Source organism: Mixophyes fleayi, chromosome 2 (assembly GCF_038048845.1).
Source record: "Mixophyes fleayi isolate aMixFle1 chromosome 2, aMixFle1.hap1, whole genome shotgun sequence".
NCBI lineage: Eukaryota > Metazoa > Chordata > Amphibia > Anura > Limnodynastidae > Mixophyes > Mixophyes fleayi.
Window position 1 is genome coordinate 297153173 of NC_134403.1, and position 27505 is coordinate 297180677.

General features: G+C 38.8%; 1 protein-coding gene across 4 annotated transcripts in view; it reads right to left on the reverse strand.

The window, feature by feature from the left end:
* The window catches only part of WWC3 (WWC family member 3), a 145083-nt gene that overhangs the window by 107302 nt on the left and 10276 nt on the right, over window positions 1–27505 (reverse strand). For 2 of the 4 annotated variants that reach the window (XM_075196459.1, XM_075196458.1), the window contains exon 1: window positions 18864–19566. The exons of the other annotated variants lie outside the window; for them this stretch is intronic. In XM_075196459.1, the coding sequence (XP_075052560.1) occupies window positions 18864–19075 (212 nt within the window). In that variant the 5' untranslated portion in view covers window positions 19076–19566. Of the gene's footprint in view, window positions 1–18863; window positions 19567–27505 lie in introns of those variants that run through there. 4 annotated transcript variants of the gene reach the window in all.

Consider the following 27505-nt stretch of genomic DNA (forward strand, 5'->3'; position numbering starts at 1 on the left):
TGAGGACTTAGGGCATGCTTGCCTACTCTCCCGGAAATTCCCAGGGAAGCTCCCAAATATCGGGGAGACCTCCCAGACTCCCGGAAAAGTAGGCAAACCTCCCGGATTCGCTGAAATTCACGGCATTGAATTACGGGGGCGGGGCTTAATAGCGTCATTAGATCCCACCCCTGCTATTCAATGCCGTGAATTTCAGCATTTTATAGTGGGGTGGGGCTATGGTGACGCAACATTGAGTTAAAAAGAAATGACTCCCAAAGGTGGTGTCAGTAGTATTTTTTAGGTCAGTGGCGCACGCAGGGGGGTTTCTGAGTCTCTAGAAACCCCCCCTGCGCTAACTAAGTGGCCACTGTCCTATACAGCAGCCGCGGCGCTGTCAAAGAAGCGCCCGCGGCGGTGCTGTATCGTATACAGCACCGCCGCAGACGCTTCTTAAACAGCACCGCGGCTGCTGTATAGGACAGCGCTGGCGAAACGGAGCAGCAGCTTCCTCTCGGTTTTTTTTTTTGGGTTGGCGGGGAGAAACCCCCCCCCCCCCCCGACAATCCTCGGTGCGCCCCTGTAGGTGTATTAACTACCGTGCTCCTGGGATTTGTCCAGCCAAAACAAATGTTTACTGGTAAGGCAGATAGAATTAAATTAATTACACTTATTTGCCACTTCCCTTCAATGGACGCAGTCCCTATAACACAATGATGCCACCTGTTCCCCTTCACAACTCCAACTGAATGCTGTGTATTAGTGATAAGGTGCCCAGAAACCAATTCAAAAGATTCACAGGAACATGATGGGTTGAGAGTTTCATGGGCAAACAGAAGACCTGCCAGACACCATGTTGATACGTCATTTAAATACATGCTGTCAGGCTTCAATGAAATCGGAAATTATGTACATACACAGTGAAAGGTCGTCAAGTGGCTAATTAAAGGGGTTATTTAAAAAAAAAAAGTACAAATGTGTGGTAACTGTTAACAAGTAGTGAGACACGTGATTTTATTATCAAATTCAGAGTTAACTGCTGATTAGTTGATCTTTGTGCACATATGAGATATGTATAAAGTAGTGTCAAATGAGTCCTTACTCTGGGCCAATCTAAAGATAGCATATGGTGACATTTTTCTTCATTATTTCTACTTAATTTTCTCTCACCCAACTGTCATAGTAGTGTCCTTCACCATTCCTGACATCTCACTTTTATATCAGTAATGACACCTATCCATAAAGGCAGGAGAAAGTGGACGTCTGCATACCATGAACAGTGGGGGTAGGGGAGCTACAAATCTAGCACAGGAAGAGAGGAAAATAATAAAAACAGTTCCCCTTCAACCTAGGCCAAGTATACAAACAGACTGATTTTCTTATTCAATTTCTATATTAAAAAGTGATTATAACCGAAGCTATACACATTATACACTTAAAAATAACATAATGGTACCATTATGTAGCATTGGCTTTATAATGCGGGGTTACGACTTTCATTAAGTTTAATAACATTTTATCTTCTAGCTCTCTTTCATGCATGTTCCTTATTGTTTCATTACAAAAGACCCTATTAGTGAGCAAGTCCCTTGATAGCAGCTATTCTGTTGTTTAGCAGTAATTTATGAAAGATCTGGTAATTTAAAAAAAATCCCAACTAAAATAGGTACAGAGAAATGAAGAAAATTGTGTCAAATATTTAAATACATATGGAAGCCAATGTGTAATACAACCAAAATAAACATATTGGTCTTTAAGTTTGAAACCAAATCCCTATATAATTTTGGATAATTAGTACTCAGTCTTTTTTAGCAAAATTATACCATGCAGAGCCAAGCCACAACAAAAATACATGTATAAGGAATGCCATTGAAAGGCGCTAATAAAATATACCCATTATATGCAAGAATAGGTTGGCATATATTAGCGTAATGTGGTTTCTGGCTGGTGAAATCTAGTCATAGAAGTGAAAGAACTACTGACTTATTTTGATATTAAAATTAAAGCTTGTTCCATTTTTTTACTTCATAAATTGGTTATTGGTTAGTACAGGCATTCAGCCACTTACCAGAGTGGTGAAACAGCGCTTTTATGAATCATAAACAGGAGGTTTTAGAAAAGCTACCAGTGATTTCATTCATGCATTAATATTATTATTATCCTCTTATTTATATAGGACCAACGTATTCAGCAGAATTGTACAAACACATTTATTTCAGATGCATCTGTACCTTTCCCAAAAGAGCTTACAGTCTAATTTCCCTACAAAAACCTGGAGGATAATCATACAAACATATCAGGAACATAAAAACTCCACAAGTGAGCCGTGAAACAAGACAAGAAATAGGCCTGGATTCGCTTACTTCTTTCCCACCTGTGTTATGAGTCTGACTTGGTGTATTGCTGAAGACAAATCCCACTTGTTCTAGGCAGGGAAATGGTTAACAGCTGAGGCTGTATGCTTAGATGGATCTGTGCAGTTCAATTTATAACCATGAAACTCATAGTGTGTTTGTGACTGTCTACCCAAGATCCAAAATATATCATACTTGCCAACTCTCCCGGAATGTCCGGGAGACTCCCAAAATTCGGGTCAGTCTCACGGACACCCGGACTCCCGGGAGAGCTGGCAAGTCTCCAGCATCCGTGAATCACCTTCCTGAAATGACGCGATTTGCGGTGAATCGCGTCATTTTGGCCCTGCCCCTGCGACAAAACAGCATTTCTGACATGGGGGCGGGGCCAAAATGATGCGTTTTCCGCATCCCGCCCCCTCCCGTCCTCCAGTCACGCCCATCTCCTGGAAAAGACTTGCCAAATGTTGCTAAGTATGAAATATATAGAATTCACAAGTGAAAAATCACTGTAACACTATATTGTCCAAAACACAATTTGCTCTTTAACAAAACAAGGAGCTAACTGAAATTTTCTGGTGTAGATAGAAGCAATACAAGCAGCATCTATTAGCTAAGAACGTTGGTCGTTCACCTTTTTAAAAACATTTTTTTTTACAAACAAAGCATATGTTTCTAATATTAGTGTATGTTATTAATACGTAGCTGTGTTATGACTGTCAAAAAGGAATCTGTGCTGAGTAACAATTATAGACATTACATACATAAATAACACACAACATATGGCATTAGGTCAGAACAGCAAGATATATCTGCCATCTGGATACTCACAGTTAATGGCTATGACAATCCACAAATACACAACATGCTGGGGACACACTGGCAGACAAGAATCCCGCTCAACGCAAATAATTATATCCGCACTACTCAATTAAATGTGCATTTCATTTTAGAATCCTCAGAGGTGTTGTCCAATGCAACTCTGTCAAGTATCCATCAGAAAGTTTGCATATTGTCAAATTCCTAGATTTTCAAATGTTACCATTAGGACACTGATCCATTTTTATTATATTAATTCCCAATAACACTGCAGACAAGCATCCACATCTATTGCAATGTTCTCCCCAGAAAATGTTGCCCGCCAAGTGGGGGCAATTGTAATACTCTATAATATTAATGAAAAATGTTGGAGGTTATTGCCCACACCTGCCAGGACTGGTCAGACTGGTGGTCATTGGTCTAACACAAACTTCTGGCTGTAGATTTTTCACGCTAAATTCATTTAATTTCAGAATGCAGTGGTTATTGCACCCATCAGGCAAACATGCACTTAAGTGCTCTAGCGCTGACTTAAAGTTAGGTGCCCATAATTTTGAAGCAGAAATCCAGCACAGTCATGTGACATTCTGTTCAGTCTGTAATTGGCCAAAATTTCCCTTCTAGTTCCAAAGGTAGAAGAACAATAAGAGACGCTTATCTGTAATTATAAACTCAAATTCACTAGTTGATGGGTTTTTTTTTTGTAGAAAATAGGCATACAGAAATAAAGATTGATTTGTAGTGGCAAACATTTTACTATCCATATATGGATTTATAAATAGAAGAAATATCTAAAATAGTGGGTTTGTACATCTATAGTTCATATTCATAAATTTGACACAAAGACAAAACAGCTGTCATAAATATTTTTATATTTGGAGCTGTGAGTAGCTCTTCTTTGTAGCTCCCACCAACTGTGTTAGGGTCATTTCTTTTGTGCCTATTAGACAATGTGAAAGCTTTGGAGGTTTTGTGAACAGAAACAAGGGAGAAGTTCAATCCATTTTAGACAATATAGCTTTATGAATAATATTAGTTATTGGAATTATACATACAACTCTCTAGCTTAAAATATATTATTATTATTATTATTATATTATAGGTGTAGGCATTTAAAGACTGAAACGCTGACATTATTAAACATTTTGCTATGAGTGAGTGCTGAAAGTTATCATATCTATCTAAATATGAAGAATCAGAACAGGATATGAAAATACAGCAGAGGGGGACATTAAATACAGTGAATTGTCAGTTCTAACTTTCAGAACACTTCATCATCATCATCATCAACATTTATTTATATAGCGCCAGCAGATTCCGTAGCGCTTTACAATTGGGAACAACCAGTAATAAAACAATACTGGGTGATACATACATACATACAGAGAGGTAAGAGGGCTTTGCTACCAAGCTTACAATCTAACTTTCATAACACTTGAGGTTTTAAATGTTTTGGCGTAAATATAAATAAAAAAATCTGCAACCCTACCCTAGGTGCACACCCTGACTGGGACTCCACCATCCGAAAGTTACTTTCAAGATCAGAGAACAGCATGTGAATGGAGTATGCTGAAACAAGTGTTGGTCAGGAAACAGGGGCCTGTCTCAAGCAACATAGGGATCATTTTTCCGATGCGGAAGTAACAAGTCGCTGAATAAATAACTCCTGTCGTTAAACTGTCATTGCCGTAATAAAATAAGACCAAAAACGAACAAGTACAGACATGTTTTTTTTTATCATTGTTCTAGACATTCTGGGACTGATTCCTCTCTAGGCGCAATGTGAACGCAACTTGCATTTAAAAAAAAATGAACGTAACTTGTATCCACATAAGCCCCTATTCAAAAACAAGCGGATCTCAAGATACGTTTCCATTTGAATCTGGCTATACGTTAGTTGCCGTTTGTAGACAGACAGAACAAACTGCAACATCGTCCCATCAAAACGCATGCAAAAAAACTTTTTTATAACATAAATTACCAACTCATAATACTATAATCATTAATGAAAATAAATGGTTTATTTATTTATTTGCCTATATATTGTTCATTAAATATACAAATTAGGATGTTCTTAATGCGTACTGTACATAAAATGCATTTGTATCGTTTCTCTTACACACATGTCCCGGCACGCATACGTGTAGTCATTACAATGGTTCGAGACTTACACCTGCCCTGTAGTTGGTGAAAATGATACGGCTAAAAAATATATACTTAAGAGATGTCCTGAAAGTGAATCGGCCGCATCTGTGTACGTATGCCCTCAGCACGCCTTACTGTACATTGGCAATGTCCATCCACCCCTTCCCACTCCCGTTCTGCCCTTCAATTCATAGGCAGTTGTAAGTGTCAATTACGTTCAGACATGAATTGCATGCAATTGTGTTCACTGGCGCTAGTACATTTCTGGCGCATGCGCAGAGCTTTTCCATGCAAGATATGGCACGCAAATGGACTTACGTCCAAAAATGATTCAGGTCATCTCTGTACTTACAGCTTTGGTGAAGTTGTTCCATTAGAAGACTTGCAAATAAAGAATATACAGCTATGTATTTTCTTTTAAAAATTTTGAGCAGAAAAACCTTTGTATTGTACTATGAACAGTTGAAACAAACAATACAATTCTTTTTTTATACTGAGAAAAGTTTTTTCAAAATAAATTAAATATACAGAAAATGAATTTTAAAAAGGAATTGGTTGGCACTGTTATATTGTTGCTTGTAGGTTGCTGCAGTAAAACCAGTTTAAACAGATTTAGATTATCTGAACTGCATCTCTCTCTTCAACTTGGAACCTGGAAGTCTTGGACAAAGGAAGATGAAACTAAAACAGCACTAGGGATCTCTAGTGCCCTAAGCACTAATCAGGGTAAAAATGATATGGCAAAAAATGGACCATGCATCAAAAACACTCCATGCTAACTATGCGCTGAATGATCTGCATTCTAAAATGTACATTCAAAATGGAAATTCTTCGGCTATAGACCAGTGATCCCTATCACTGCAGAATGTGTATCTCTCATCTTTCATGGTCCACAGCCACCTCTTTATTCTACAACAGGAACTGAGAGAAGTTTAATCACAGAGTAGTTTAGGAGTAGTTAAATTGATAGACTAAAATAATTAACAACACATAGAGGCTTGACAGAAACATTGGTTTATACAGAGATTACATTAATGCATATACAGACATCACAGACACCTCAGCAACACTGGCCTAGACGCAGTAGCACTGCTACCTACACTTGGCCACAGAGCACATTGCTTTGAAATCCATTTCACTGCTTAGAAAGCTGAATCTATGTTCCTGGAAATTAGGGAATTTGTGTGACAGGTGACCGAGTCATGTGACTAGCTGTAAGATCTGGCTCACTTTACATGAGCCAGATCTGATTACCCATCTTGCCTCCTGTGGCATGCCATGGTGTGGAAGTCCCAGCCCGTTTAACCTATTGGTGTCCCCCAGGCTTGACTCTAACAACCTGTAAAAAGTAAACACAGTGTAGAAATTTATATATTCCTATACTTCGCCCACATTTTTTTAATATATTTTTTATTTAGTACATGAATGTTGAAAAAAGGAAACCTGGGAGGGGGAAGGGCAGGTTGGTGAAAAGGGAAGGTGGTGAAGCAGAGCCAAGGTTGAAGACCAAATGAGACCAAAATAAATCAATGAGGATTGATCGGGGGGCATTTCAAGCGAGTGTGTCACAAAAAGGCGAGCCTCGGAAGGACGTAAAGTTCTCTTTGAACTCCAGACAGTTGACCAACATAGACATGAAGTGTGAGTATCCATATCCAACAAGATAATATAATATATCAACTTGTAAAAGAACCGAACCCACCCGAACATTGGGTATCCGAGTACCAAGCTGAGTAGCTCGGTACTCTCCTGCCTGCTCCGAATCCAAATCGAGGCTGAACGTCATCGTGACGTCGTCGGATCTCGTGGCTCGGTTCCTCCTCAGTGCTTTTGGGGTGTCCCCCATAATTGTGCATAAATATTTCTGGCTGTCAAAAGTCATATTTGTCAGCAGTATCTTACCAAATAAGTTTTACCACTACATGTGCTTTGCGCTCAGAATGGATTCAAAGCAGTCCACATATGATCAGAATGAGCAACCAGGTTCTGTCACCAGTCCTGATGTTAGTGTTCCCAGTACGTCATCTGGGCAAGGCAATGTCAAACTACAGAGTGTTTCGAAATCAGTCCAAAAAACAAAATCCCCCCAAAAAATTACTGTGTTGAAGCGAAAACGAAGTGTTACTGAGCAAAAGTTAAGTGCCGATAAAAAAAAAAAATGCCAACATGCCATTCTACACACGCAGTGGCAAAGAAAGAATGAGGCCTTCACCTTTGGCTATTAGTGGCAGATCCCAAAAAGTTACAGAGCCTACAATTGGTGCACAACTACTGTAACGCGTCAAAGCCGAGCTGCAAGATAACAGTAAGGCATTAGAGGATAATGTTTGCTCTGATTCACAAATGACCCCAATCCCTGTGGAGAGTTCATCCAACAGTGGTATGTCTAATCGTGAGCATTCTGTTAGTGTACCCATAAAGAAGGGCCCTTTCAACAGTTCTGCTGATTTGTACATGAACAGCCCGAGTGTAGCTGGTGATACACAAATTGAGGATGCCACTTTGGTAATAGAAGAGGATGAGGGGGAGATTTGTGGAGGTGACGAGGGCGCTAATGAGGATGTTGATGATTATGATGCAGACAGATTCCAAATTGCCTTTCTCAATTTCTATTTATATTCTAGATTATATAACGGCTGAATAGTTTTCTATTTTACTCCTAGTGGAGAGGGGATCTGATGCAGATAGATACCAAACTGCCTTTGTCCATTTCGTTGTATATTCGAATTTCTAGTTCTACAGTCTATGCAGGCTGCTTTTTTATATTCAACTACTAGTGGAGGGCAGGGGGGGCATAGATAGCCACCAAAGTACAGTGGTCCATTTAATTTTACTTTCTAGCTCCACAGTCTGTGCAGGCTGCTTTTTTTATATTCAACTACAAGTGGAGGGAGGGGGGGCATAGATAGCCACCAAAGTACTGTGGTCCATTTAATTTTACTTTCTAGCTCCACAGTCTGCGCAGGCTGCTTTTTTTATATTCAACTACAAGTGGAGGGCGGGGGGGCATAGATAGCCACCAAAGTACCATGGTCCATTTAATTTTACTTTCTAGCTCCACAGTCTGTGCAGGCTGCTTTTTTTATATTCAACTACAAGTGGAGGGCAGGGGGGGGGGGCATAGATAGCCACCAAAGTACCGTGGTCCATTTAATTTTACTTTCTAGCTCCACAGTCTGTGCAGGCTGCTTTTTTTATATTCAACTACAACTCCAATAATAAAAGATGGAGGAGGTAGACAACCAGGTTTGACTGTATAATTTTCAGACAGGTGTTCACATTAAGGACGGCCTACCAGGGATTAAACTGTTTTTTTCATAATTTATTAGCTTTAGAATTACCTCACTTATCTAAGAAACTGGTGGAGCACTAAATTAGGTATTTTTTTCAAAAATAGCAAAACAAAACCAAACAAAACCAAAACCAAAACACGCAAGGGCGGTTTTGCAAAACCAAAACCAAAACACAAAGGTAATCCAGATCCAAAACCAAAAACAAAACCAAAACACGGGGGTCAGTGACCATCTCTAATCCGATGGAACCATTCAGTAATTGATGAAGCACCAGTGCTCTTGGATAACGGCTGTAGCTGCATTATTCAAATGCTTCAGCGAAGTCTATTTATACTTTGAGATAGGAACGCTAGTGTGGAAGCGCAGCCAAAAGCCTGGGTGAACAAGTACCCTATATCCAACTGTCTTTTCCGACAACCGGAATAGCACCTTCAAAAATATCTACACATTTTCACCAAATATGGTGGAGGTAACTGTAGTGTGAAATTTATGTAAGGAAGACAGGCATCTGTACCACCTGGATAAGAGTTTATACAGTTTCTACAACCGGTACACTGATAGAGCACCCATGTGTAACTACAAATATCTTGGGCCAAGACACTTGGACTGCTGCTGAAGATAAATACCTATCCCAGGATATTGCAAATGTATCTTTGAGGCAAAGAGAAAGGTCGTCCAAGATAATTTTCTAAATGCTGAAATGGGATGTGTTATGCGAACCACAGAGAGTCTCAAAGTGGGACAGGTCCCTAACAAAAAGTCTGAACGACTCTCCCAGTCCTAGAAAAATACTGCAATTGAAGCTAACCCCAAAACTCTTTATGCTCCAGAGGATATTTAGCCTCCAAATCCATGAAAGAGCAGGGCAGAAAGAGTGCCCTATGACCACCAGTTGATCGAGCCTGATAACACCAACTAAATTTCACCTTCTGAACATTACCTGGAGTATACCTGGAGGATAAAATGGATTAAATAAATGGGAGACAATGGTGAGGGATGTGCAGAGACACAATTACGTGTTCAAACTCTTTTTCAAAGCGCAAGCATGGGACCCACCGTTGGATGGGTAATTTGGAGAGCCAGGGTAAAATATGTAGAGGTGTCCACAGTGGCATATTCCACCTTCACCGCTAATTATTCCCATCTCTCCTAGTCCACTCATAACTAATAACTCATAACTAAGGACAATTGCATGGTGATAACTCATGAGCATAGGCAAATGTGCACCACCCTTGTGCTTACTTCTAAAGAGAAAATTGTTGGTTAGGTAGGTTTGGGGTGTACAATTTGTTGAGTTATAGAAATATTTATTATGAATGAATGAAATCCTCACAATGTTAAACCAGCCCTGGAAGATGAGTCTAAAGCTTGACAATATATTTACTCTTGGACCCAAAGTGTCTCCCTCCACTAGTATTTCTGATTATCAGTAATAACTAAATTCACAAGTGATGAAAAAAATGGATGACAAATGGATATGAACATGCTAGCTCAATGGTTCCCAAACTATACAATCTGGCTTTTTGGAATGATCCTCACGGCATCCAGAAATTTAGAAGATAAACTGGACCACATTACTACGTACGATACCAATATCGTTAAACCTGTCAGTGTTTACTACTTTTTGGCTAGTTACACCCTCCTAACTCCACAATATCATCTGCTTGTATTTATATATACACTTGGAGTGTACATTGCATGATCTATGACAGCAGATTGGTATGACCACTGAATACCTACAATCAAATTTTACATAGGACTATGCTGGACATAAGTGAACAATTGGACATTATTATACTTTATGTAGGTATGCTATGAACATTATGTTATTTATAGCATATCTTACACAATGAGTACTTCTTTTGGTAAGTTGTAGCCTTTACGGTGAGATCAGTGATTGAGCGCTGTGTATTGTTTTTTGCATTTCTTTTAATACTTTAATACTTTAAAACTACCCACACACATAGGTGGAAAGAAGACAGATTACGTCCACACTTACCAATATGATCAATATTAAGTTTGAATCAAGTTACTGTTGGGCATCACAGACATCGATATCAGGCCAATCGCTCAATATCGGCTGTCATTTTCTTTATATAAATAAAGTTTATAGGAGTTCATGAGTACTTTTTCTTTATTTTTTTTGAGAATCCAAATGAAGTGAATACAAACCATTTTAAGCAACTAAAGTGTCAAAATGCTTTAAAAGCAATAACAAGCTCACAAAAAACCACCTGTCTGGAGGTAGACTTAGTTCCCTCAATATTGTGTAATAACACACATAGCACAGTAGCATAAATTGTCAGACACAAAAATGCTTAGAATTATCCCCAGAAATATGAGAGAAAAATTAAAACAATGTCCCAAACTAAGCTCTCTAAATACACCTATCAAGGGAAACAGATTCTTGTTTACATAAATATCCAGCTACAAGAAAGTGGTATGCCAGCTATTCAGTGCGCTAGTAAACAGGAATTGGTGAGGCTGTTATTACAGTCTACCATGGGCTCCACTTTGGATTTCTGAGGGCTGCTTAACATTCCATGCATTCTTCTGCCATAGACATTATAGGCACTGAAGTTCACCCTGTCCTTGCCTAGCTTTCACTTGCTATAAAAGAGAAGTCATTACACACTGTGTAATTGTACACTTAACCCCCCATATTACAGACAGGTTTATTCTAAGACGGCAGGAGTACATTGCAGTTCTATTTATGTAGCAAAATGTCATGGATAAAGCATTGGGACCATGCTTATTTACTATCACATTTTGCCTAGAAAAATAGATCCTGAAGATTACCATAAATTGTTTTCTATTGTCACCTAAAAATTAGGATAACTAATTTTCTACATTTTGATTCCTATGGTGCTTCAGTATATTCATGAATGTTACTATAGTATACAAAATTATAGATATAGTACAGTTATAATTATAAATACATAAATACAGTGGGGGGGCTGAAAATAAATAACTGCAGATCCGAAATGTCAGTAAGAATAATGTAAAAAAATTGTTACACGTAAAATGTGAAACATGAGGTAATAATATAAGGGTAGTGTTACATCTGCAAATTCAAATTACTATTATTGTTTATTTATAAAACGCCAATCATATTATGTAGCGCTGTACAGAGAATGCAGAAGACTTATCATACATTGCAGCAATGTGAGAAGAACAATGGTATCTGCCACTGTAGATGTCCTTTGACTTTTTATCACGCAGTCAATCAGCCAGGTATATAATTATATGAGGATGTCAGATTTAAAGTGTGACATTTTTCCTCTGTATTTACATCATAAAATATAAGCATGTAACATATATAAACATAACACAGCTAAGAGAAAGAACCTGCCAGAGATTAAGCTTATAATTATTTATGTAATATAAAGTGTCATCACTTATATTACATATTACATGTATACATTAAATTATATGTATAGAGTATTTTCTATCTCTATTTTGTGACTTTACTGAAGTGCACATGTAGCCTATAGACATTGTTTAGTTATTTTTGTGCTGTCCCCTCACTCCATGTAATTTAGAAGGGACCAAATCTGTATTATTATTATTACTATTATTAATAATATTATTATTATTATTATTATTATTATTATCATTTTACAGCTGACCCAGGAGTCACGAGAAAGCAGACTGAGCATTAATAACTAGTGCAGTAATGTGCAACAGGCAGCCCTCCGAGCCGTAACCTGAGGCCCCAGCTCCTATAAGGGTGTTGTTTTATTTTAACAATAGTGTATTCTTTCAAAAATATATGGGGCAAAATTATTGGCACCCCTAAGGAATATTTTAATTAAAAACAAAGTTATTGTGTTTTAGTGCAATAAATTCTTTTTAGTCTTTTTATTGCTATTAGTCTTCAGGAGCTCCATAGTTGACTATGACCATTTTTTGCTTCCCTGGGGTATAAATATGATATTACACACATGTAAAGTCCCTTTGTCATCCATCAACATAGCTAAAACCAAAGAACTGACAATTCAAATGAAACAGAAGGATGTTGACTTGCACAGACTAGGAAATGGTTATAAAAAAGTTAGTAGTTAGTTGAAATTACCAATAAGCACAATTTGGACAATAATAAAAAGGCAAGAAAAACATGAAACAGTAAAATCTATCGTCAAATCAAAGTTTTGCAATGGCCCTCTGATTCTCTAGATTTGAACCCAATTGAAAAGCCTTGGGGATATATTTACTAAACTGCGGGTTTGAAAAAGTGGAGATGTTGCCTATAGCAACCAATCAGATGCTAGCTGTCATTTTGTAGAATGCACTAAATAAATGAAAGTTAGAATCTGAATGGTTGCTATAGGCAACATCTCCACTTTTCCAAACCCGCAGTTTAGTACATCTAGCCCCTGGTGTCTATTGAAGAGGGTAGTCCACATGCAATGAGGGAAGAATATCAAGGAATTCAAAATGTTTTGCATGGTGGAGTGGTCCAAGATGCCTCAACAAGTTTTCTCCAACCTTGTTAAGCGGCTCAGTGCTGTTATTCGCGCCCGGGGAGTCTTCACCAAATATTAATAATGGGAGTGCCAATATTTTTGGAACCTATGTTTTTTTCAAAAATGTGTTTGTAAAGAACATCTTTTTTTGGTTTCAAAATACAGTGGGGGGAAAAACTATGCAGCTTACCACTTTGCTTACGCACAAACTATCACTCATTGCTTGTGTGGTTTATTTCATATATTGACTTTAGCTCATTTCCATGTAGGGTGCGAATAATTCTGGAGTTGACTGTATGTTATGCAGATAGGTGTCTCTTTCTTTGATTAAATGTATTGCTTCAACTTATTACTAATATTAAGGGTAATGTCTGGCTCTTTTAAAGGATAGAGGACTGCCCAGAAGTGCAACAGGCAGCCTATCACTGACCTAGTGCCTAGGGAATATTTGGTCATGAATTGCCACAACATGGTTCCCAGTGATTGGTAGGCTGCCATCTGCCTTCACTTTCTATAGGTGACAGGTAAATATCAGCATAGCTGGTAAGAAGGGCTCAGACAAAAAATGTAAATCATACTTGCCTACTTTCAGTAGGCGACGTCCGGGAGAGGGGCGTGACTAGAGGGTGGGGCACCTTGAATCGCGTCATTTTAGCCTCGCCCCCACGAGTAAAATGACTATTTTCGCGGGGGGCGGGGCCAAAATTACGTGATTCTCTGTAAATCGCATCATTTTATTAAGGGAATTGCGGGATGCAGGAGAAATGCCAGCTCTCCCGGGAGTCCGGGAGACTGATCCGAACTTTGGGAGTCTCCCGGACTTTCCGGGAGAGATGGCAAGTATGATGTAAATATATTTCCCATTGCTGAGTGACCAAAAGGTCAATCAGCTTCTCCATGACAACCTCAGACAGGGTAGTTACTATTTAATAGACAAGTATCTATTTCCTGGCTATGTGTATTTTTAATATCCAGTTCTGCTGGAAAAATTGCAGCCTGAAGTGACATAACAGCTGAAATGATTGTGACAGAAAACTACATCTACATCAAGCACTGCATGCATGACAGTAGCACTGACAGGATCTGTCTTTCTGGGACACCCAGCTGTATGTAGCCTGTGTGGAACAGCTAATGTTTGAATCCTACCAGCACAGAGATAACAGTTGCACAGAATGTAACACGTGAAATATGATGTAGAAGGGATTAAACCTAGAAAATCCTAAAGCTCCTCGTTATAAAGAAACAAATGTCAATTTAGTAATGAATCTTCCTTATACTTCATCAACTAGCTTTTGTTCCTTGAATACTTCATGGCGTACAAAATTACCAATTACATTGTAATTTTGTAAATCACAATAACTTTTCTAAGTATGGTGATGATGACATACAAGGGCAGTCCCCTGGGCCGCTCGATTTAGCGCTGTTAGGGCCGGCCGGAAGGCCCTGGGATGGAAAATTACCTGACTTTGACCCGCGGCCGCATTCATGACATGGGATGCGGCAGCATCACATGACACGTGTAATGTGATGCAGCCGCCTGTGCGCCCCCCGGGCTGATATATGCCAGCCCGCGCCTGATGACATACATTTCAGAATTTGAAAGTTCAGAAATACAACTACTATATCCTTCAAATTGCTCAGCAACAACTAGCTTACACATTAAGTCCACATGTAAAAATGAAACCCATTCTACTTTATGTGGCCATAAGTATTTGTGTTCACACTTGCATCTGTACATATTTGTACTGTAGTACATTTTTTTAGATGCTACGTGTTCCATAATAGTCCATTCAAAGCACGTCATCACATTTTAAAAAGTTTATTGTCCTGTATGGGAGCGTATTGTGTTAATACCGATTAGGGTTTAACACTGTGACAAGATGTCGGGACCTTGAAAATATGGGTTTAGCCTGCTGGACACCCTTTCTAGTCCAAACTGTGTTCAATATTGCTTGGATTGTAGTGTTTTAAACATGTATGTATGTATTTTATGGATATTGTATATTCTTAAATGTTGCCACTCATGACCCTAGTGCTGTGATGTAGAAGTGTTAACCACAACAACATGAGAGAACAGAGGATAAAAACACACAGAAGCAGGGTAGAGTGTGTCACTCTTCAGATCAATGTTCACTAGGGGTATATTTTCTAGGCGATTCCAATGAACCACCAACAAAAGCATTTGCTTTCATTTTTTAAAAACAGCAAAATTATTAAAGACAAAACTTAATGGGCTTTGTCTTTAATAGAATTGCCATTTTAAAAAATGAGGGCAAAGCGCAGAGAATCCGCGGTTCGTCAAAAACGGCGCTTATTAAATATACCCCTAGGAGTCACTACTCCTGTCAGACTGGTCCAGGATTTTGACTAAATATATATCGAAGCCTACATGGACTGTGCTTTCTTTGTGGGCCTGCTAAAAGCAGGTGGACCTTGAGCTTAGTCCCTACTCCTGAGGGACATGATGCAGCCAGGACTATGCATCATAGTGACTAAGACAAAAGATGCTGGTAATGTATAGAAATGTGTAGTTTGAAGTTTGGTGAACATTCTGGTATTTGTGCATGTTATTTAGTATTATGTGCCATGTGTTTTATATATATCATAAAAGGTTGTGTCTTTCAACCGCTATTTGCCTCGGTGATTTACTTACTACCAGAAAGGCCAGGGGCAATGCATTGGGCTGACCTATTGGCAGATCGGTCGGTTGGCAGGGAGAACAGATCTGAACATTACCCCTGTATCCTCACAAACACAAGTGGTTTAATCAGCATCCCATTAATTATTCATTCCAAAGGCCCATTCATTTCAATAGAGATGTGCACTAAATGTCGGAATTCAGTGTGTCCAAAGTAGGGAGTCTGCAGGACTCCAAACTCTTTTGATGTTACCAATATGATGTCCCCAGGGTTGTCAGTCTATCATATTGCAGTTAGTGAGTGAAACTGCTTATGAATGGCTAAGTGGTTAAGTGGAGTTCAAGTCAAATTTTATTACTATTATTATTATTATTATTATCATCATAATGTATTTGTATAGTGACACCATATAACTCTGTAACGTATTTGGTTAAAGTTTAATTAGAGCAGTAGTGTAAAGCTAATAAAATTATTTCACAAACGTTTAAAGGCACTGTACACTGAATAAAACGACTTAAAATGATTTTTTCTTCATTTATCTTTTTAATGACTGAAACGCAGATACACCCATGTGTGATATATGCTATTTAAAAGTAGTCTAGTAGTGACAAGTTAGGCCCTAGGTGGTAGTGACCCATTCATGTCTATTGATGATAATGAGCCATGTTTATAAAATTAGAGCAGGTAGAAAACAGTGAAAAATCATAAAGAATGTACTTTATAAATAGCAATATTTTAGTAGTATTTGTGTCACTATTTCCTGAATTTGCAATCACTGTTCTGCAATGCTCACGGCAATGTAAAAGTAGCTGAGGCCTAAATAGCACCCCATTGTGCTTTATTTAAAATATAACTGTAATGTTTGTTCTGGGTTTTTTTTTTTAGCAGAAATCTAGGACAAATATACCACTTGCTCACCATGTGGTATAGAAGCTGTGCAGTATTCCAGTGGTTTTATAAACATTGCTATCTCAGTAAACATATATGTAGAAATTTAAGGTTTTCTGCAGAAAATTATATCGTTATAAGATACCACTTTTTAACAAAATAATAAAATGAAATAAAACATTATTTATAGGCTTATAGAAACCTTAACCATTCCAATGTGACAGTGGCACAAATATGTTCTAACACTTCATTCAAGTAGGTAATCAATGAACCTGCACCACATTTTCACTACGAAAATACTATTTAAATTACACCAATCATCTACACATGCCTGGTTTATAAAGGGCAAAACAACTGAGGCACAGACCAAAATCCTCTTTGGTGGTGCTCTGCGCCTCCATTTGCATGGGTTTATGGAGCAAGATGCAGTCTTTGCAAAGGAGCAGAAGTTGGCACCAGCTAACTGGAAAAATAGGACGAAGTAATGGCCTCCCAAAGTATGGAGTAGGCAGCCGCATACCAATGCATATAGATTTGCAAATACATTGCAATTTGCAGAGCAAGATTAATGAGAGCGAGCATTTTTAGGGTGTTACTTGTTGTGCAGAGAGGTGCACTGACGTTTCCTTTCTGTAAAAGGATTTGATTTTTGCAACAGCTCTAACCTTGTCCTAATTTGTGGAGGCATCTCCCAAGAGCATAGGATAGGCATACATGGTGATGTACGCTGGATAGACTATAGAAGCACTAGTACAAAAAAAAGGTCTTTCACAGTAAGAATCCAGTGCGCTTCATTAATGAGGTTCGTTGGATGCAGCCATATTGTGGGCTGAATCAATTTTCAAGAGAAATGTCAATTCACCAAGACTCAAATTTGATGTCAGTCGTACACTTCCAGTCATGCCACTAGTTCCTAGTGAGCTAAACCACATACTTGTACATATACAGTGGCTTAGTGGTTAGCACTTCTGTCTCACAGCACTGGGGTAATGAGTTTGATTCCTGACCATGGCCTTATCTGTGTGGAGTTTGTATGTTCTCCCTGTGTTTGCTATCATAATTGACCCTAGTCTCTCTCTCTCTCTCTCTCTGTGTATGTGTATGTTAGGGAATTTAGACTGTAAACTCCACTGGGGCAGGGACTGATGTGAATGAGTTCTCTGTACAGCGCTGCGGATTTAGTGGCGCTATATAAATAACTGATGATGATGATGGTATACCTTGGTTCTGCCCACAAAGTCACTGCCATTGTGTGTAGTCCCTAGACTCATTTTAAGTAATATATTACTGTAAGCTGATCCAGAGCAATACTACTATGAGCATTCCTGTATTATTAAACAAGTTGTTTCTTTCATATTATAGTCAAAATGAGAAAGGTAATCTGAAGCTCACAAACTGACTACCACAGAAAATCCACTCTATAACCACATGAATACATTCTATTAGACAACTGCCTATAGAGTCATTTCTGAACCTTCATGCTTAGGAACGGATTGGCGTGACAACATGCACTGATATGAAGAAAAAACTAAAGCTTTGAATAAAAGACTGACTTTCCTCAACAAAGACATATGCATGCAGCCACTTATTTAGATAACTTTGGTAATATGAATATACTATATTCCTAAAAGAACAACATGCTGTATTAAACTGCCACCAAACATAAAGACTACCTACCAATGTGTTGTCATAAGTTGCAGAAAACAAAGTGCAGGCGGAGATATCTACAAAAAGAACTAAATGATGACAAATACAGCGACATGTACCCATGCCCCAAGTCACTGATGCGCAACCTGGTACACATTAAGCGCTGCACGCGCAGCCATCTAACCATCTAAAAGATGCGCACATTACCCTTAAGTTAAGAAATATGTTAAAACAATATATTTAATCAGAGGAAGGGACACTAATCTCTAATACCATATCAGCAGGCACTTAGATGTAAGGTAAACAAGTGTTACAAACTATACCAAAGAAATATGACAATAAAACAGGAAGAAGCTGGTGGCCCAAGTGAAGACCCTGTTGCCCATCAGTGCATAAGTGGTGCAATAATTGAAGCCTTTGTTTAATAATACTGTCATTTTACTGAACCTTTCTACCCACAGTTTATAAATATATAGCAATTTACAAGTTTTTTTTTAGATTTTGTTCTCTTTAAGCTCTTGGTAACTAAGTTGTATTAAGGCCTAAACCGTGATTCAGTTGAGTCAGGCATTGAATAGGTTTATGTGTTATCCATCTGTAAAAGAGCAAATTAATAATTATGTGACTGGTTACCTGTCTCTTGGGTCAATCCATGAGGTTTGTCTGGTGTTGTGATCAATATAAAATATCCTTCCGTCGTAGTCCCTCGCCTCCTCCCAGCCAGCAGGTAAAGGCAACTCTGGGCTCTCCCTCATGCCAGGCAGTGGACCCTGGGATGGGCATTGCTGCTGATGCTGCTGTGACTGCTGTTGCCTTCTCCTCCTGCCACCACTCAGCCAGGGCATTGCACGAACAAGCAGTCACACAGCAGTTCTCTTCCTCTGCCTGCTAATCTCCCTTTCCTTCTGCTGTCCCAGGACACTTTTATCCAGCTCCTCTCCTCCCTTCTGCTGTGCTTACTGATTAGACGGACCTGATCCGAAAATAAGCAGAGAGCAACAGGAGTCTCTTCTTTCCCATCCTAAGTGTGAACATTCTATTCAGGCCAGTCCTCTAGAAAGTACAATAATTTAAGTACAAATAAAGCAGCTTTATAATTCCTCCTTCCTATGGTTCCCTGGATGCCAGACTCTCAACTTTATCCTGCTAGGATCCTCTGCTGGTCAGCTGCTCTGCCTCTGGTCGGTCTAACACTGTTCCACCGTAGTTATTCCAGACATCTGAGAGGTAGAATAATTCATTTCTAGTCCGGCCAAGTGGCCAAACCAAGCTTAAAGCTCTGGTTCTTGTTCATCCATGTCTGCTCTCACAGTCGTGTCTCATTCCACACAGCCCATAGCAGCCACCTCCCCTTGTTTCTGGTTCCCTCCCTCAGCTTCCTGAGCTATGTTTCCAGTCTCAGAGCTCCAATTTTAGTTAAAGTAATGCATGCACTATGAGAGACTAAAGAGGCACTCGCAGTTCTAGCTTGTACTCGTGCCACTGATGGTTTTAAATTAATAAGTTGTAATTCAGAGACAGCAAGGTTATTATTAAGTTATACAAGATCAGAAATATTATATAATGCTAATTAAAACCAGGAATCCTACAGCTATTTTAGGCTCTTAGAAAATAAATGTAAATGACTTTCCCAAATGCCAATACAGATGGGCAGCTTGTTCACATATACATTCTGGGCTGAGAAAATAATCTACTGTCCTTGTAATGCGCTTTAACTCATGAAATATAGGGAATGTCATGCTCTAAAATTTCAATTAAAGCGTTAACTTTTTAGAATGTGATGAAGTGAACATAGCACTATGGATTCTTATTTGCCCAATTTTAATGCATGAAAAGTGCATTAGAAGTGTATAGGTGTGAATGAGTCCTTAGGATAATGGCAATATTTGTTTCATTTCACTAAAGGCAAATCATATTTTTGTCAGGTTGTCATTAAAAGTGAATCTGCTAATTGGCAATAGTTTTATTACATTACCCTCCAAGGGTATTCTCTTGCTTATTCCACTTTTTTATGCTACTTTCTAAAAAATCTTTGAAAGAACAGGAACATGTTTCTAAAGTTCAGTCACTGCAACTACCTGAACAATACTTTAGATTAAGTGGCACTTTTCTTGGTAGGTGGTGTGACATTATAACCTGCACTCTCAGGACTCCCCTAGTACACCAATTGCTAATTGCTTAGTTCTAGGTAGGAAGCCAACCTTGATATTATTGGCAACCATAAAGTAGGCATGTGAAACAGGTGTTTTTGGGGTCATATATTTAATCAAGCCATTTAATGAAATGTACATCCTCCATTTTCAACTGATTTCTATAACCTTTTATAAGGAGTTTCTAAAATGTAGCAGATCCGATGTTTTCTGATGTTTTCTATTTTTTTAACTGTGGTTGAAAATGTACCAAAATTACAGGTGCAGTAATAAAAATAACATTGTAGCTCATAACAATATCAACAAAAGAGTAAAGATGTTTCTAAATCTCAATCCCTTACATAATGTGGCAATTATCTCAACAAAATTTGCCAATTTCATTCTTATTACTAATGCAGCTCTTAGTTTTACCTACTCAATTTTGCCTTCAATGGACCTCATTTAGAGTCGGACGCAAAGTCCGTTTAAGAAGTGTAGAAGTGGGAGTGTGCCGCAGCTTGGTAGGGTATTGCGAGTGGCAAGCAACCCCAGTTGCGTCCCACTCTTAATACCCTATCGAGCTGCGAGCAGTTCCTGCAGCTAGCTAACGCTTGCGCCACCTAATTCCTGCCGCACAGCTTTAGCCCTGTTTTGACGTGTGTTGCGTCTGCGTCTCACTGCGACTAGGATGTATTTACATGGTCACGCCTTCACAAATCCACGTTCCTCCCATTATCTCGTAGACAGTCGCAAGTGTTAATTGCGTCCAAGATGCAGGCGGATATGGTGCTTGCTGCACATGCGTGGTAGTGTTTTTTTGTTGGATGCGCCTAAAACGGACTTTGCGTCCGATTCTAAATGAGGTCCAATGTCATTAGCGTTTGAAAGCCAGCCCGTTTATGTCCCCATATGGACTCACATGGCACTATACAGGCTCATGTCACATAGGATATGGGGGCTATCCGTCTTTATGGGGGCACATAAGGCTATATTATACAGCCAAACAAGTGCTCATATGTCACCATATAATCTCCTCTGCACCACTCATAAGTACTTACCACCAATGGGCACAAGCAGACAATTTATATTGTTTGTGGGTATACAATCCGCTCTCTCCACCTGCTCTTGCTTCTGTTTATTGAGCGCTGCACCACCACCAAAGATAAAGGATTCCTAAGGTGCTTCCTCGTACTAGCCAGAGCCCAGGCGGCTGTTTTTTTCCCTAGAACCTGCAAAGTAATTTTGTTAATCTTCTTAAAATAGTCACAGAGTGGGCTGTGAGCGGGAGGAGCAACCACAAGCCAATCTCAGAATAGGGTTGGTTGTCATTATAACAGGGGGACCTCAAGCTGCAGGTATTCCTGCTTTAGTAGCACCAGCTCTGTCTGTCATAGCCTAGTGCTGGTATCGGGTCTTCCAGAGGGACACTATGATGTTTGACAGACACTAGTGCTGAGTGATCTTTGGGGGGGGTTAAAAATCTGTGTGTTTTCGTTAACAGTAGGGCTTTTCGCCTGTGAAGTTGGTAAGGAGCAGCCATGGATCTGGAGCAGGGATTCCTAGAGGAGCATGGAGCTGAGTGTTTGTCTTGGTTCTGGAGCCAAAGCTACAACAGACATTTTTCTCATTTCCTCAACAGTGACAATCTATTCAAATAGATGGAACATGGGTTATTAATTGTCTAACATAAAGGAGGTGTTCCACTAATTATTTAACTGCCTTTTATTTTCAAATAAAATTACATTTTTTATTAGTCGTTAGGACTTTCATGTTCGCATTTAGTTTACAAAGGTTACGGAAGGGTTAGGTTTCAAGTCTGGTTTAGTTTTTTACATACCCAAATTTTTCACTTTGAAACTGACAGGTAACTATGCTCAAGAGCTTATCTGTTTGTGTGTGTGGCGAGATGGATTTGGGGGTGTAGAGTGGGTGTTTTGCATGCTGTCTTTATATAACCCTGAGCTTTCCCTGATTTGAAACATTGTGAATATCTGACGAAGCTCATCGCAGTGAGATCCTGTGGCTGCGTTTGGAGCAAGTTTTTCATAGATACAAGCGAACAATACAAAACACAAAATACTTTTACACTGCTGAAAGACAGTCATATTAAATCAACGTGTTTAAACTACTGTTAGCTGATCATTAAATGGAAATATTTTAACTGAACTTGATACTTTCTTAGCTCATGTACACATCCATTTCACATTTTAATTCTTACAGGTGAGTTGTACATTCTTTTAAATATACTATACAGTCAAACTTCAAAGAATAAGAACATCTCTTCAAAGTGCCTGCATGTTTCTGCAGATACATTTTCTACCACAATTAAAAACACAGGTAAAACACAACTAAACTAGTTCTCTCTATCTTGCATGTCACTGTAATACTCTATGTGGAAAACACAAAATTATCTTTTAAATATTGTTTAAGTATTTATTTTTATTATTTTAAACTTAAATCACTAGCAATACCGATCCACGTATGGAGACTAGCACAGTTCCTCATCTCACATGAAAGAGGCCATATTTTTGCAGTGGAAATGCATGAAGAATAGACTTCCGATTCAGTTTGTTTACACATGCTGTGTCACTTTAATGAAATGTATATCAAAACGTCGAGCAAGCAAAATAAATACTTTGTGATCTTATGACAGGTTTAACTAATACAGAAATTACAACATTTGATGGAAGTTGCAACCCAGTAACAGATGGGTTTCCAAAGTTGGACAACCATGTTGTATCACTACAGTATGCAACCTGTAGGTCAAGGCTCAGTGTGGGAACAAACAGTTACAAGAGAACCTTATCATCTGGGCATTTCTTTTTCCATTCAAAGCAATTGTCAGGATTTCATCCTCAGCATGGAAACAAAAGAAATGCAGCAATTCTGTCATTAAAATCAGTAGATTACTATGTGCAGGAGGGTATCAAACTATAAATGGATGTATTTGCAGATGGTATACAATCAGCTGAAGAAACTAATTACCAAAAACAGTACAAATAGTTGTTAAATGTATAAACCATCTATCATCATCATCATCATTTATTTATTTTTTAATAAATATAGCGCCACCAATTCTGCAGTGCTTTACAGAGAGAATATTACGTCATTCACATCTGTCCCTGCGTCATTGGAGCTTACAGTCTAAATTCCCTAACACACACAGACAGACCCACACAGGCTAGGGTTAATTTTGTCAGCAGCCAATTAACCTGCTAGTATGTTTTTGTAGTGGAACTGGAGCACCCAGAGGAAACCCACACAAAGTATTAAAATGGGTACTTGCTAATTATATGGGTGCCACATGGAGGACTCTGCCCACCAGTCATTTAGTTATCTTGATCTACTTCACATGTAGGATGAGTTCTTCCACTATAGCTCTCCAGTATTCTCCCAGTCCCTCCATTCTACCTTCCTTACCCACCTCCATGGTCTTCCTCATCCTCAAGGGGTTTATCAGCCACCAAGAGAATAATACTTACTAATACTTAATAGCTTGGGATGCCAATGTTTGGGTATGGGGCAGAAGGAATTCAGCCAGCAGTGCCTGCTCTCCATCTGCTCTTCATAAGGCTAGGTGCACACTGTAGCGTTTTCGTTCAATAATCAGACAAATCAGCCGAAATACGACCGGTCGGTCAGAAGTCGGGTTAGTATGTATAGTGACACGATGGTCAAAAGTCGTTCCAAAATGTGGATTGTCGGCTCATTTGGTTGGTCGTACTGTTTAATATTTTCTGACCAATCACCGACCGATCATGTAGTGTGTATGCACTCATGCTCACATTCTCCATAGAGTTTACAGAGTCATGCTCTTTTCAGCCGATGCTAGCAATGAATGTCCCGGTGAATAAATGTAGAGAGTGTTGTAGAAGGAATAATTAATTTGTTCATTCTGAGACAGAATGTTTCATTTCAGAGTTTCGTTAGGACATGTGGATAGCTATAATAAGGTGGCTTTAATCAGTGTGACAATGTGACAAGAATGAATGAATGAATATTGTGCTGTCATTCTCAGAAGACTAGAGGACCAGATAAAGGACCAGATGAAGAGCACAGATCGGAAGGTAAATCGTGTCAGTGTGTATGCATGAATCGTCAGACTGAGCGGACCTACAATCGTTTGAGATAACACGTCGTTAGGAAAATTCTTCAGTGTGTACCTACCCTAAGCAAATGACGGGTGTGCAGAGTCCATGTTTCAAGTGGCCTCTATATAAGTACCTAATACCTTAAAATGCTTTTCATACATAGTAGATGTGACTGCTCTACAAACTTATGTAAGCATTGTCTGTAGGAAAGTGCAGGAGTGTACAGAGAGTATGAACCAATACACTACATGCATATGGCGTATCCTTAGGTGCTACAAGAACACCCAGTTCCCTTGATCAAACAATGCTGGGCTGTGGAGGCCATCTGTCCCCCGGGCCGGTCCCATAGTGGGCTACCTTGAGCTGGGTCACCTGCATATTTTTTTCTTTTAAAATGTTCCTAATAGGCTGCTGAGTCGGGTCTTGACTCCCAGGGCTATGATTTGCCAGTCCTGAACTTCACAATGAAAGTATTTCCTCAATTAAATATAAATAATAGCAGGTGCATAAAGTCCAAAAAGTCAAAAAACACTAGGGGTAATATTTACTAAACTGCGGGTTTGAAAAAGTGGAGATGTTGCCTATGGCAACCAATCAGATTCTAGTCATCATTTATTAAGTACATTCTGCAAAATAACAGCTGGAATCTATATGGAAGCTATAGGCAACATCTTCACTTTTTCAAACCCGCAGTTTAGTAAATATACCCCTAGGTCTTAGCTGCTTGACAATTTTGCATGTAGCAAGAAGGGATTGAAGGGGGGTATGTGAGCACAGACTACTATGTTTTCAAATTGAATTGATACTTGGCAGTAGAAATCTCTAGCTTGCGAATAGATAATAAAAATACTTAGTATATTGTTACTTGCCCATTAGAAAGCCGCATAAAAGTTAAAAACAAACATTTGTAAATAATCTTATCAATTGGGGGTTATAAATTTGCAAACAAAATTATGTGTGGGTTATCTGAAGTATATCAGAAGTTACCACAGCATTCCATGACCTATTGCTTTCATTCTACCGTCTGTTAGACATGGTCACAGAACCCCTCTGCAATTTCTAATATTAATAGAAATTACAATACAGTGAATGTTACCCCCTTTATTTTTCACAAATCCTTATAACAGAGCAACATTAACAATTCTAAATTACTACAATCGAACTCAGGAGAAAATAACCCTCTAATAAAATGACTGTAAATAAAAAAGCTACAAACACAATATATAGGGCTAACGGTAAATAAGCGGTTTCTAATTTTTTATTACAGTAATTAGAATTAATGCTAAACACAAACATGTAATTACAACACAGACAATTCCAAAAAGCATGACCATTTAATGTATCTATCAATATAACACTGTTACAAGTTGAATATACCTAATAAAATATTTAATTTTATTTGCACATTTTTGTAAAATAATTCATAAAAAGGTGCATGCTCAATGAGAAAGAAAACTTAGTTCAGAAATGAAGTAAGCTAAAGGAAATTCCTTCCTCCACCCTTTCAATTCCTGCAGCATAATTGTTAAAGCACTGTAAGAAAGCTGTGCTTGTACATCCTGTTGCAGGGTAGAAGGAGGAGGTGAAGGGGGGTGGGTGGTCCTGCAGCCTGCTAAGAGTCTGCCCTTTCACATCATAAAACGGACCAGGAAACCTCTCTCTTGCTACTCTGGTGACTTTTTCATGGCTTATACACATGCACTGGGAAAATGGGCAACTACGCCGGAAAACTAACACGTGTCTTAGGTACATTTTAACAATGCGTTTTCCATGTTTTGCATTTGTGTAGCAATACAAATCTTTTGCACTGGTAGAGCACGTTAGCATATGGGAAATTGCTCATGCTGCATTTTAAAAATGTTAACGCCACATTAACATTTTTTAATGCCATGATGTGACTTGCACCACTGATTCATACTTGTACACTTTTAATGCACTTCTCCCGGTATGTCCAAGAGACTCCCAAAATTTGGGTAGAGCAGGCAAGTATCCCGCATACGGCAACTGGCTCTTCAAAATGACGCGATCCGCGTTGAATCGCGTCATTTTGGCACCGCCCCCTGCAACAAAAACTGCATTTTGGCACGGGGGAGTTCGGGGCTATTGACCGTGCCCCACCCCTCCCGCCCTCCAACCACGCCCCCCTGCCCGGAATTAACTTATCATTGGTTGACAAGTATGCTTTTCATGTGTTATTTAGTAAATTAAAAGACAAAAAATGGATAGGTGTGAACAAGACCTGAGATAAAATAACAGTTACAATTTCACAATGTGAATGTAAGATGAGATGTGTAGTGTGATATCAGTCAATAGGAAGCTTCTGAGTTATTCTCTTTTCTACACATTACAGTGCAACTCTGTTAGCTGCTCATTTTTTAAATCAAGGTGCACATTTTACCAGCAACTCCAGTCATGGCTTCCTCTGAGCTACCGTCACCGGATGCTGTGCCACAAGTTCTCACTGCTCAACCATCTTTGAACTTCATTTTGACTCCAAAATAATCCTATTAACTAATCCATATTTTTAGGATTTGGCATAATACCTAATTGTTTTTCAAAAGCCCTTAGTGACTTCTGAATTTGACATGGACCCTAATTTGCACATTAACATTAAGTAGGAGAGGCATAAAACTTATCTGACAATATAAATTCTGGGAGCAAAAACACAGAGCATTTCTATAAAAAAAAAGTGTTAAACCACAAGTAAAAAAGCATTTAAACCACAATGCTTTTATATATGTGTTTTTTATGCTTTTAATATGCATTTACAAATGCTTTCAATCTGCATTTTATTTTAAATATGTTCAGTGACAAAACAGGAAGTTGTTATCTTGTCCAAGCCAAACACATGTGAAAGCACCAGTGGTTAGTATCACTGCCTCTCAGTACTGGGGACACGGCTCAATTCCGACCAGGGCACCAATCGTGTGCCTGCATGTTTTAACGCCACAGTCCTAAAACATACTGGTAGGTTAACTGGCGTCTGACAATGTAACTGCGTGAGTGTGTGTTAGAGAATATAGTGGCCTATTTATCAAACCATCCCTGTCCTTAA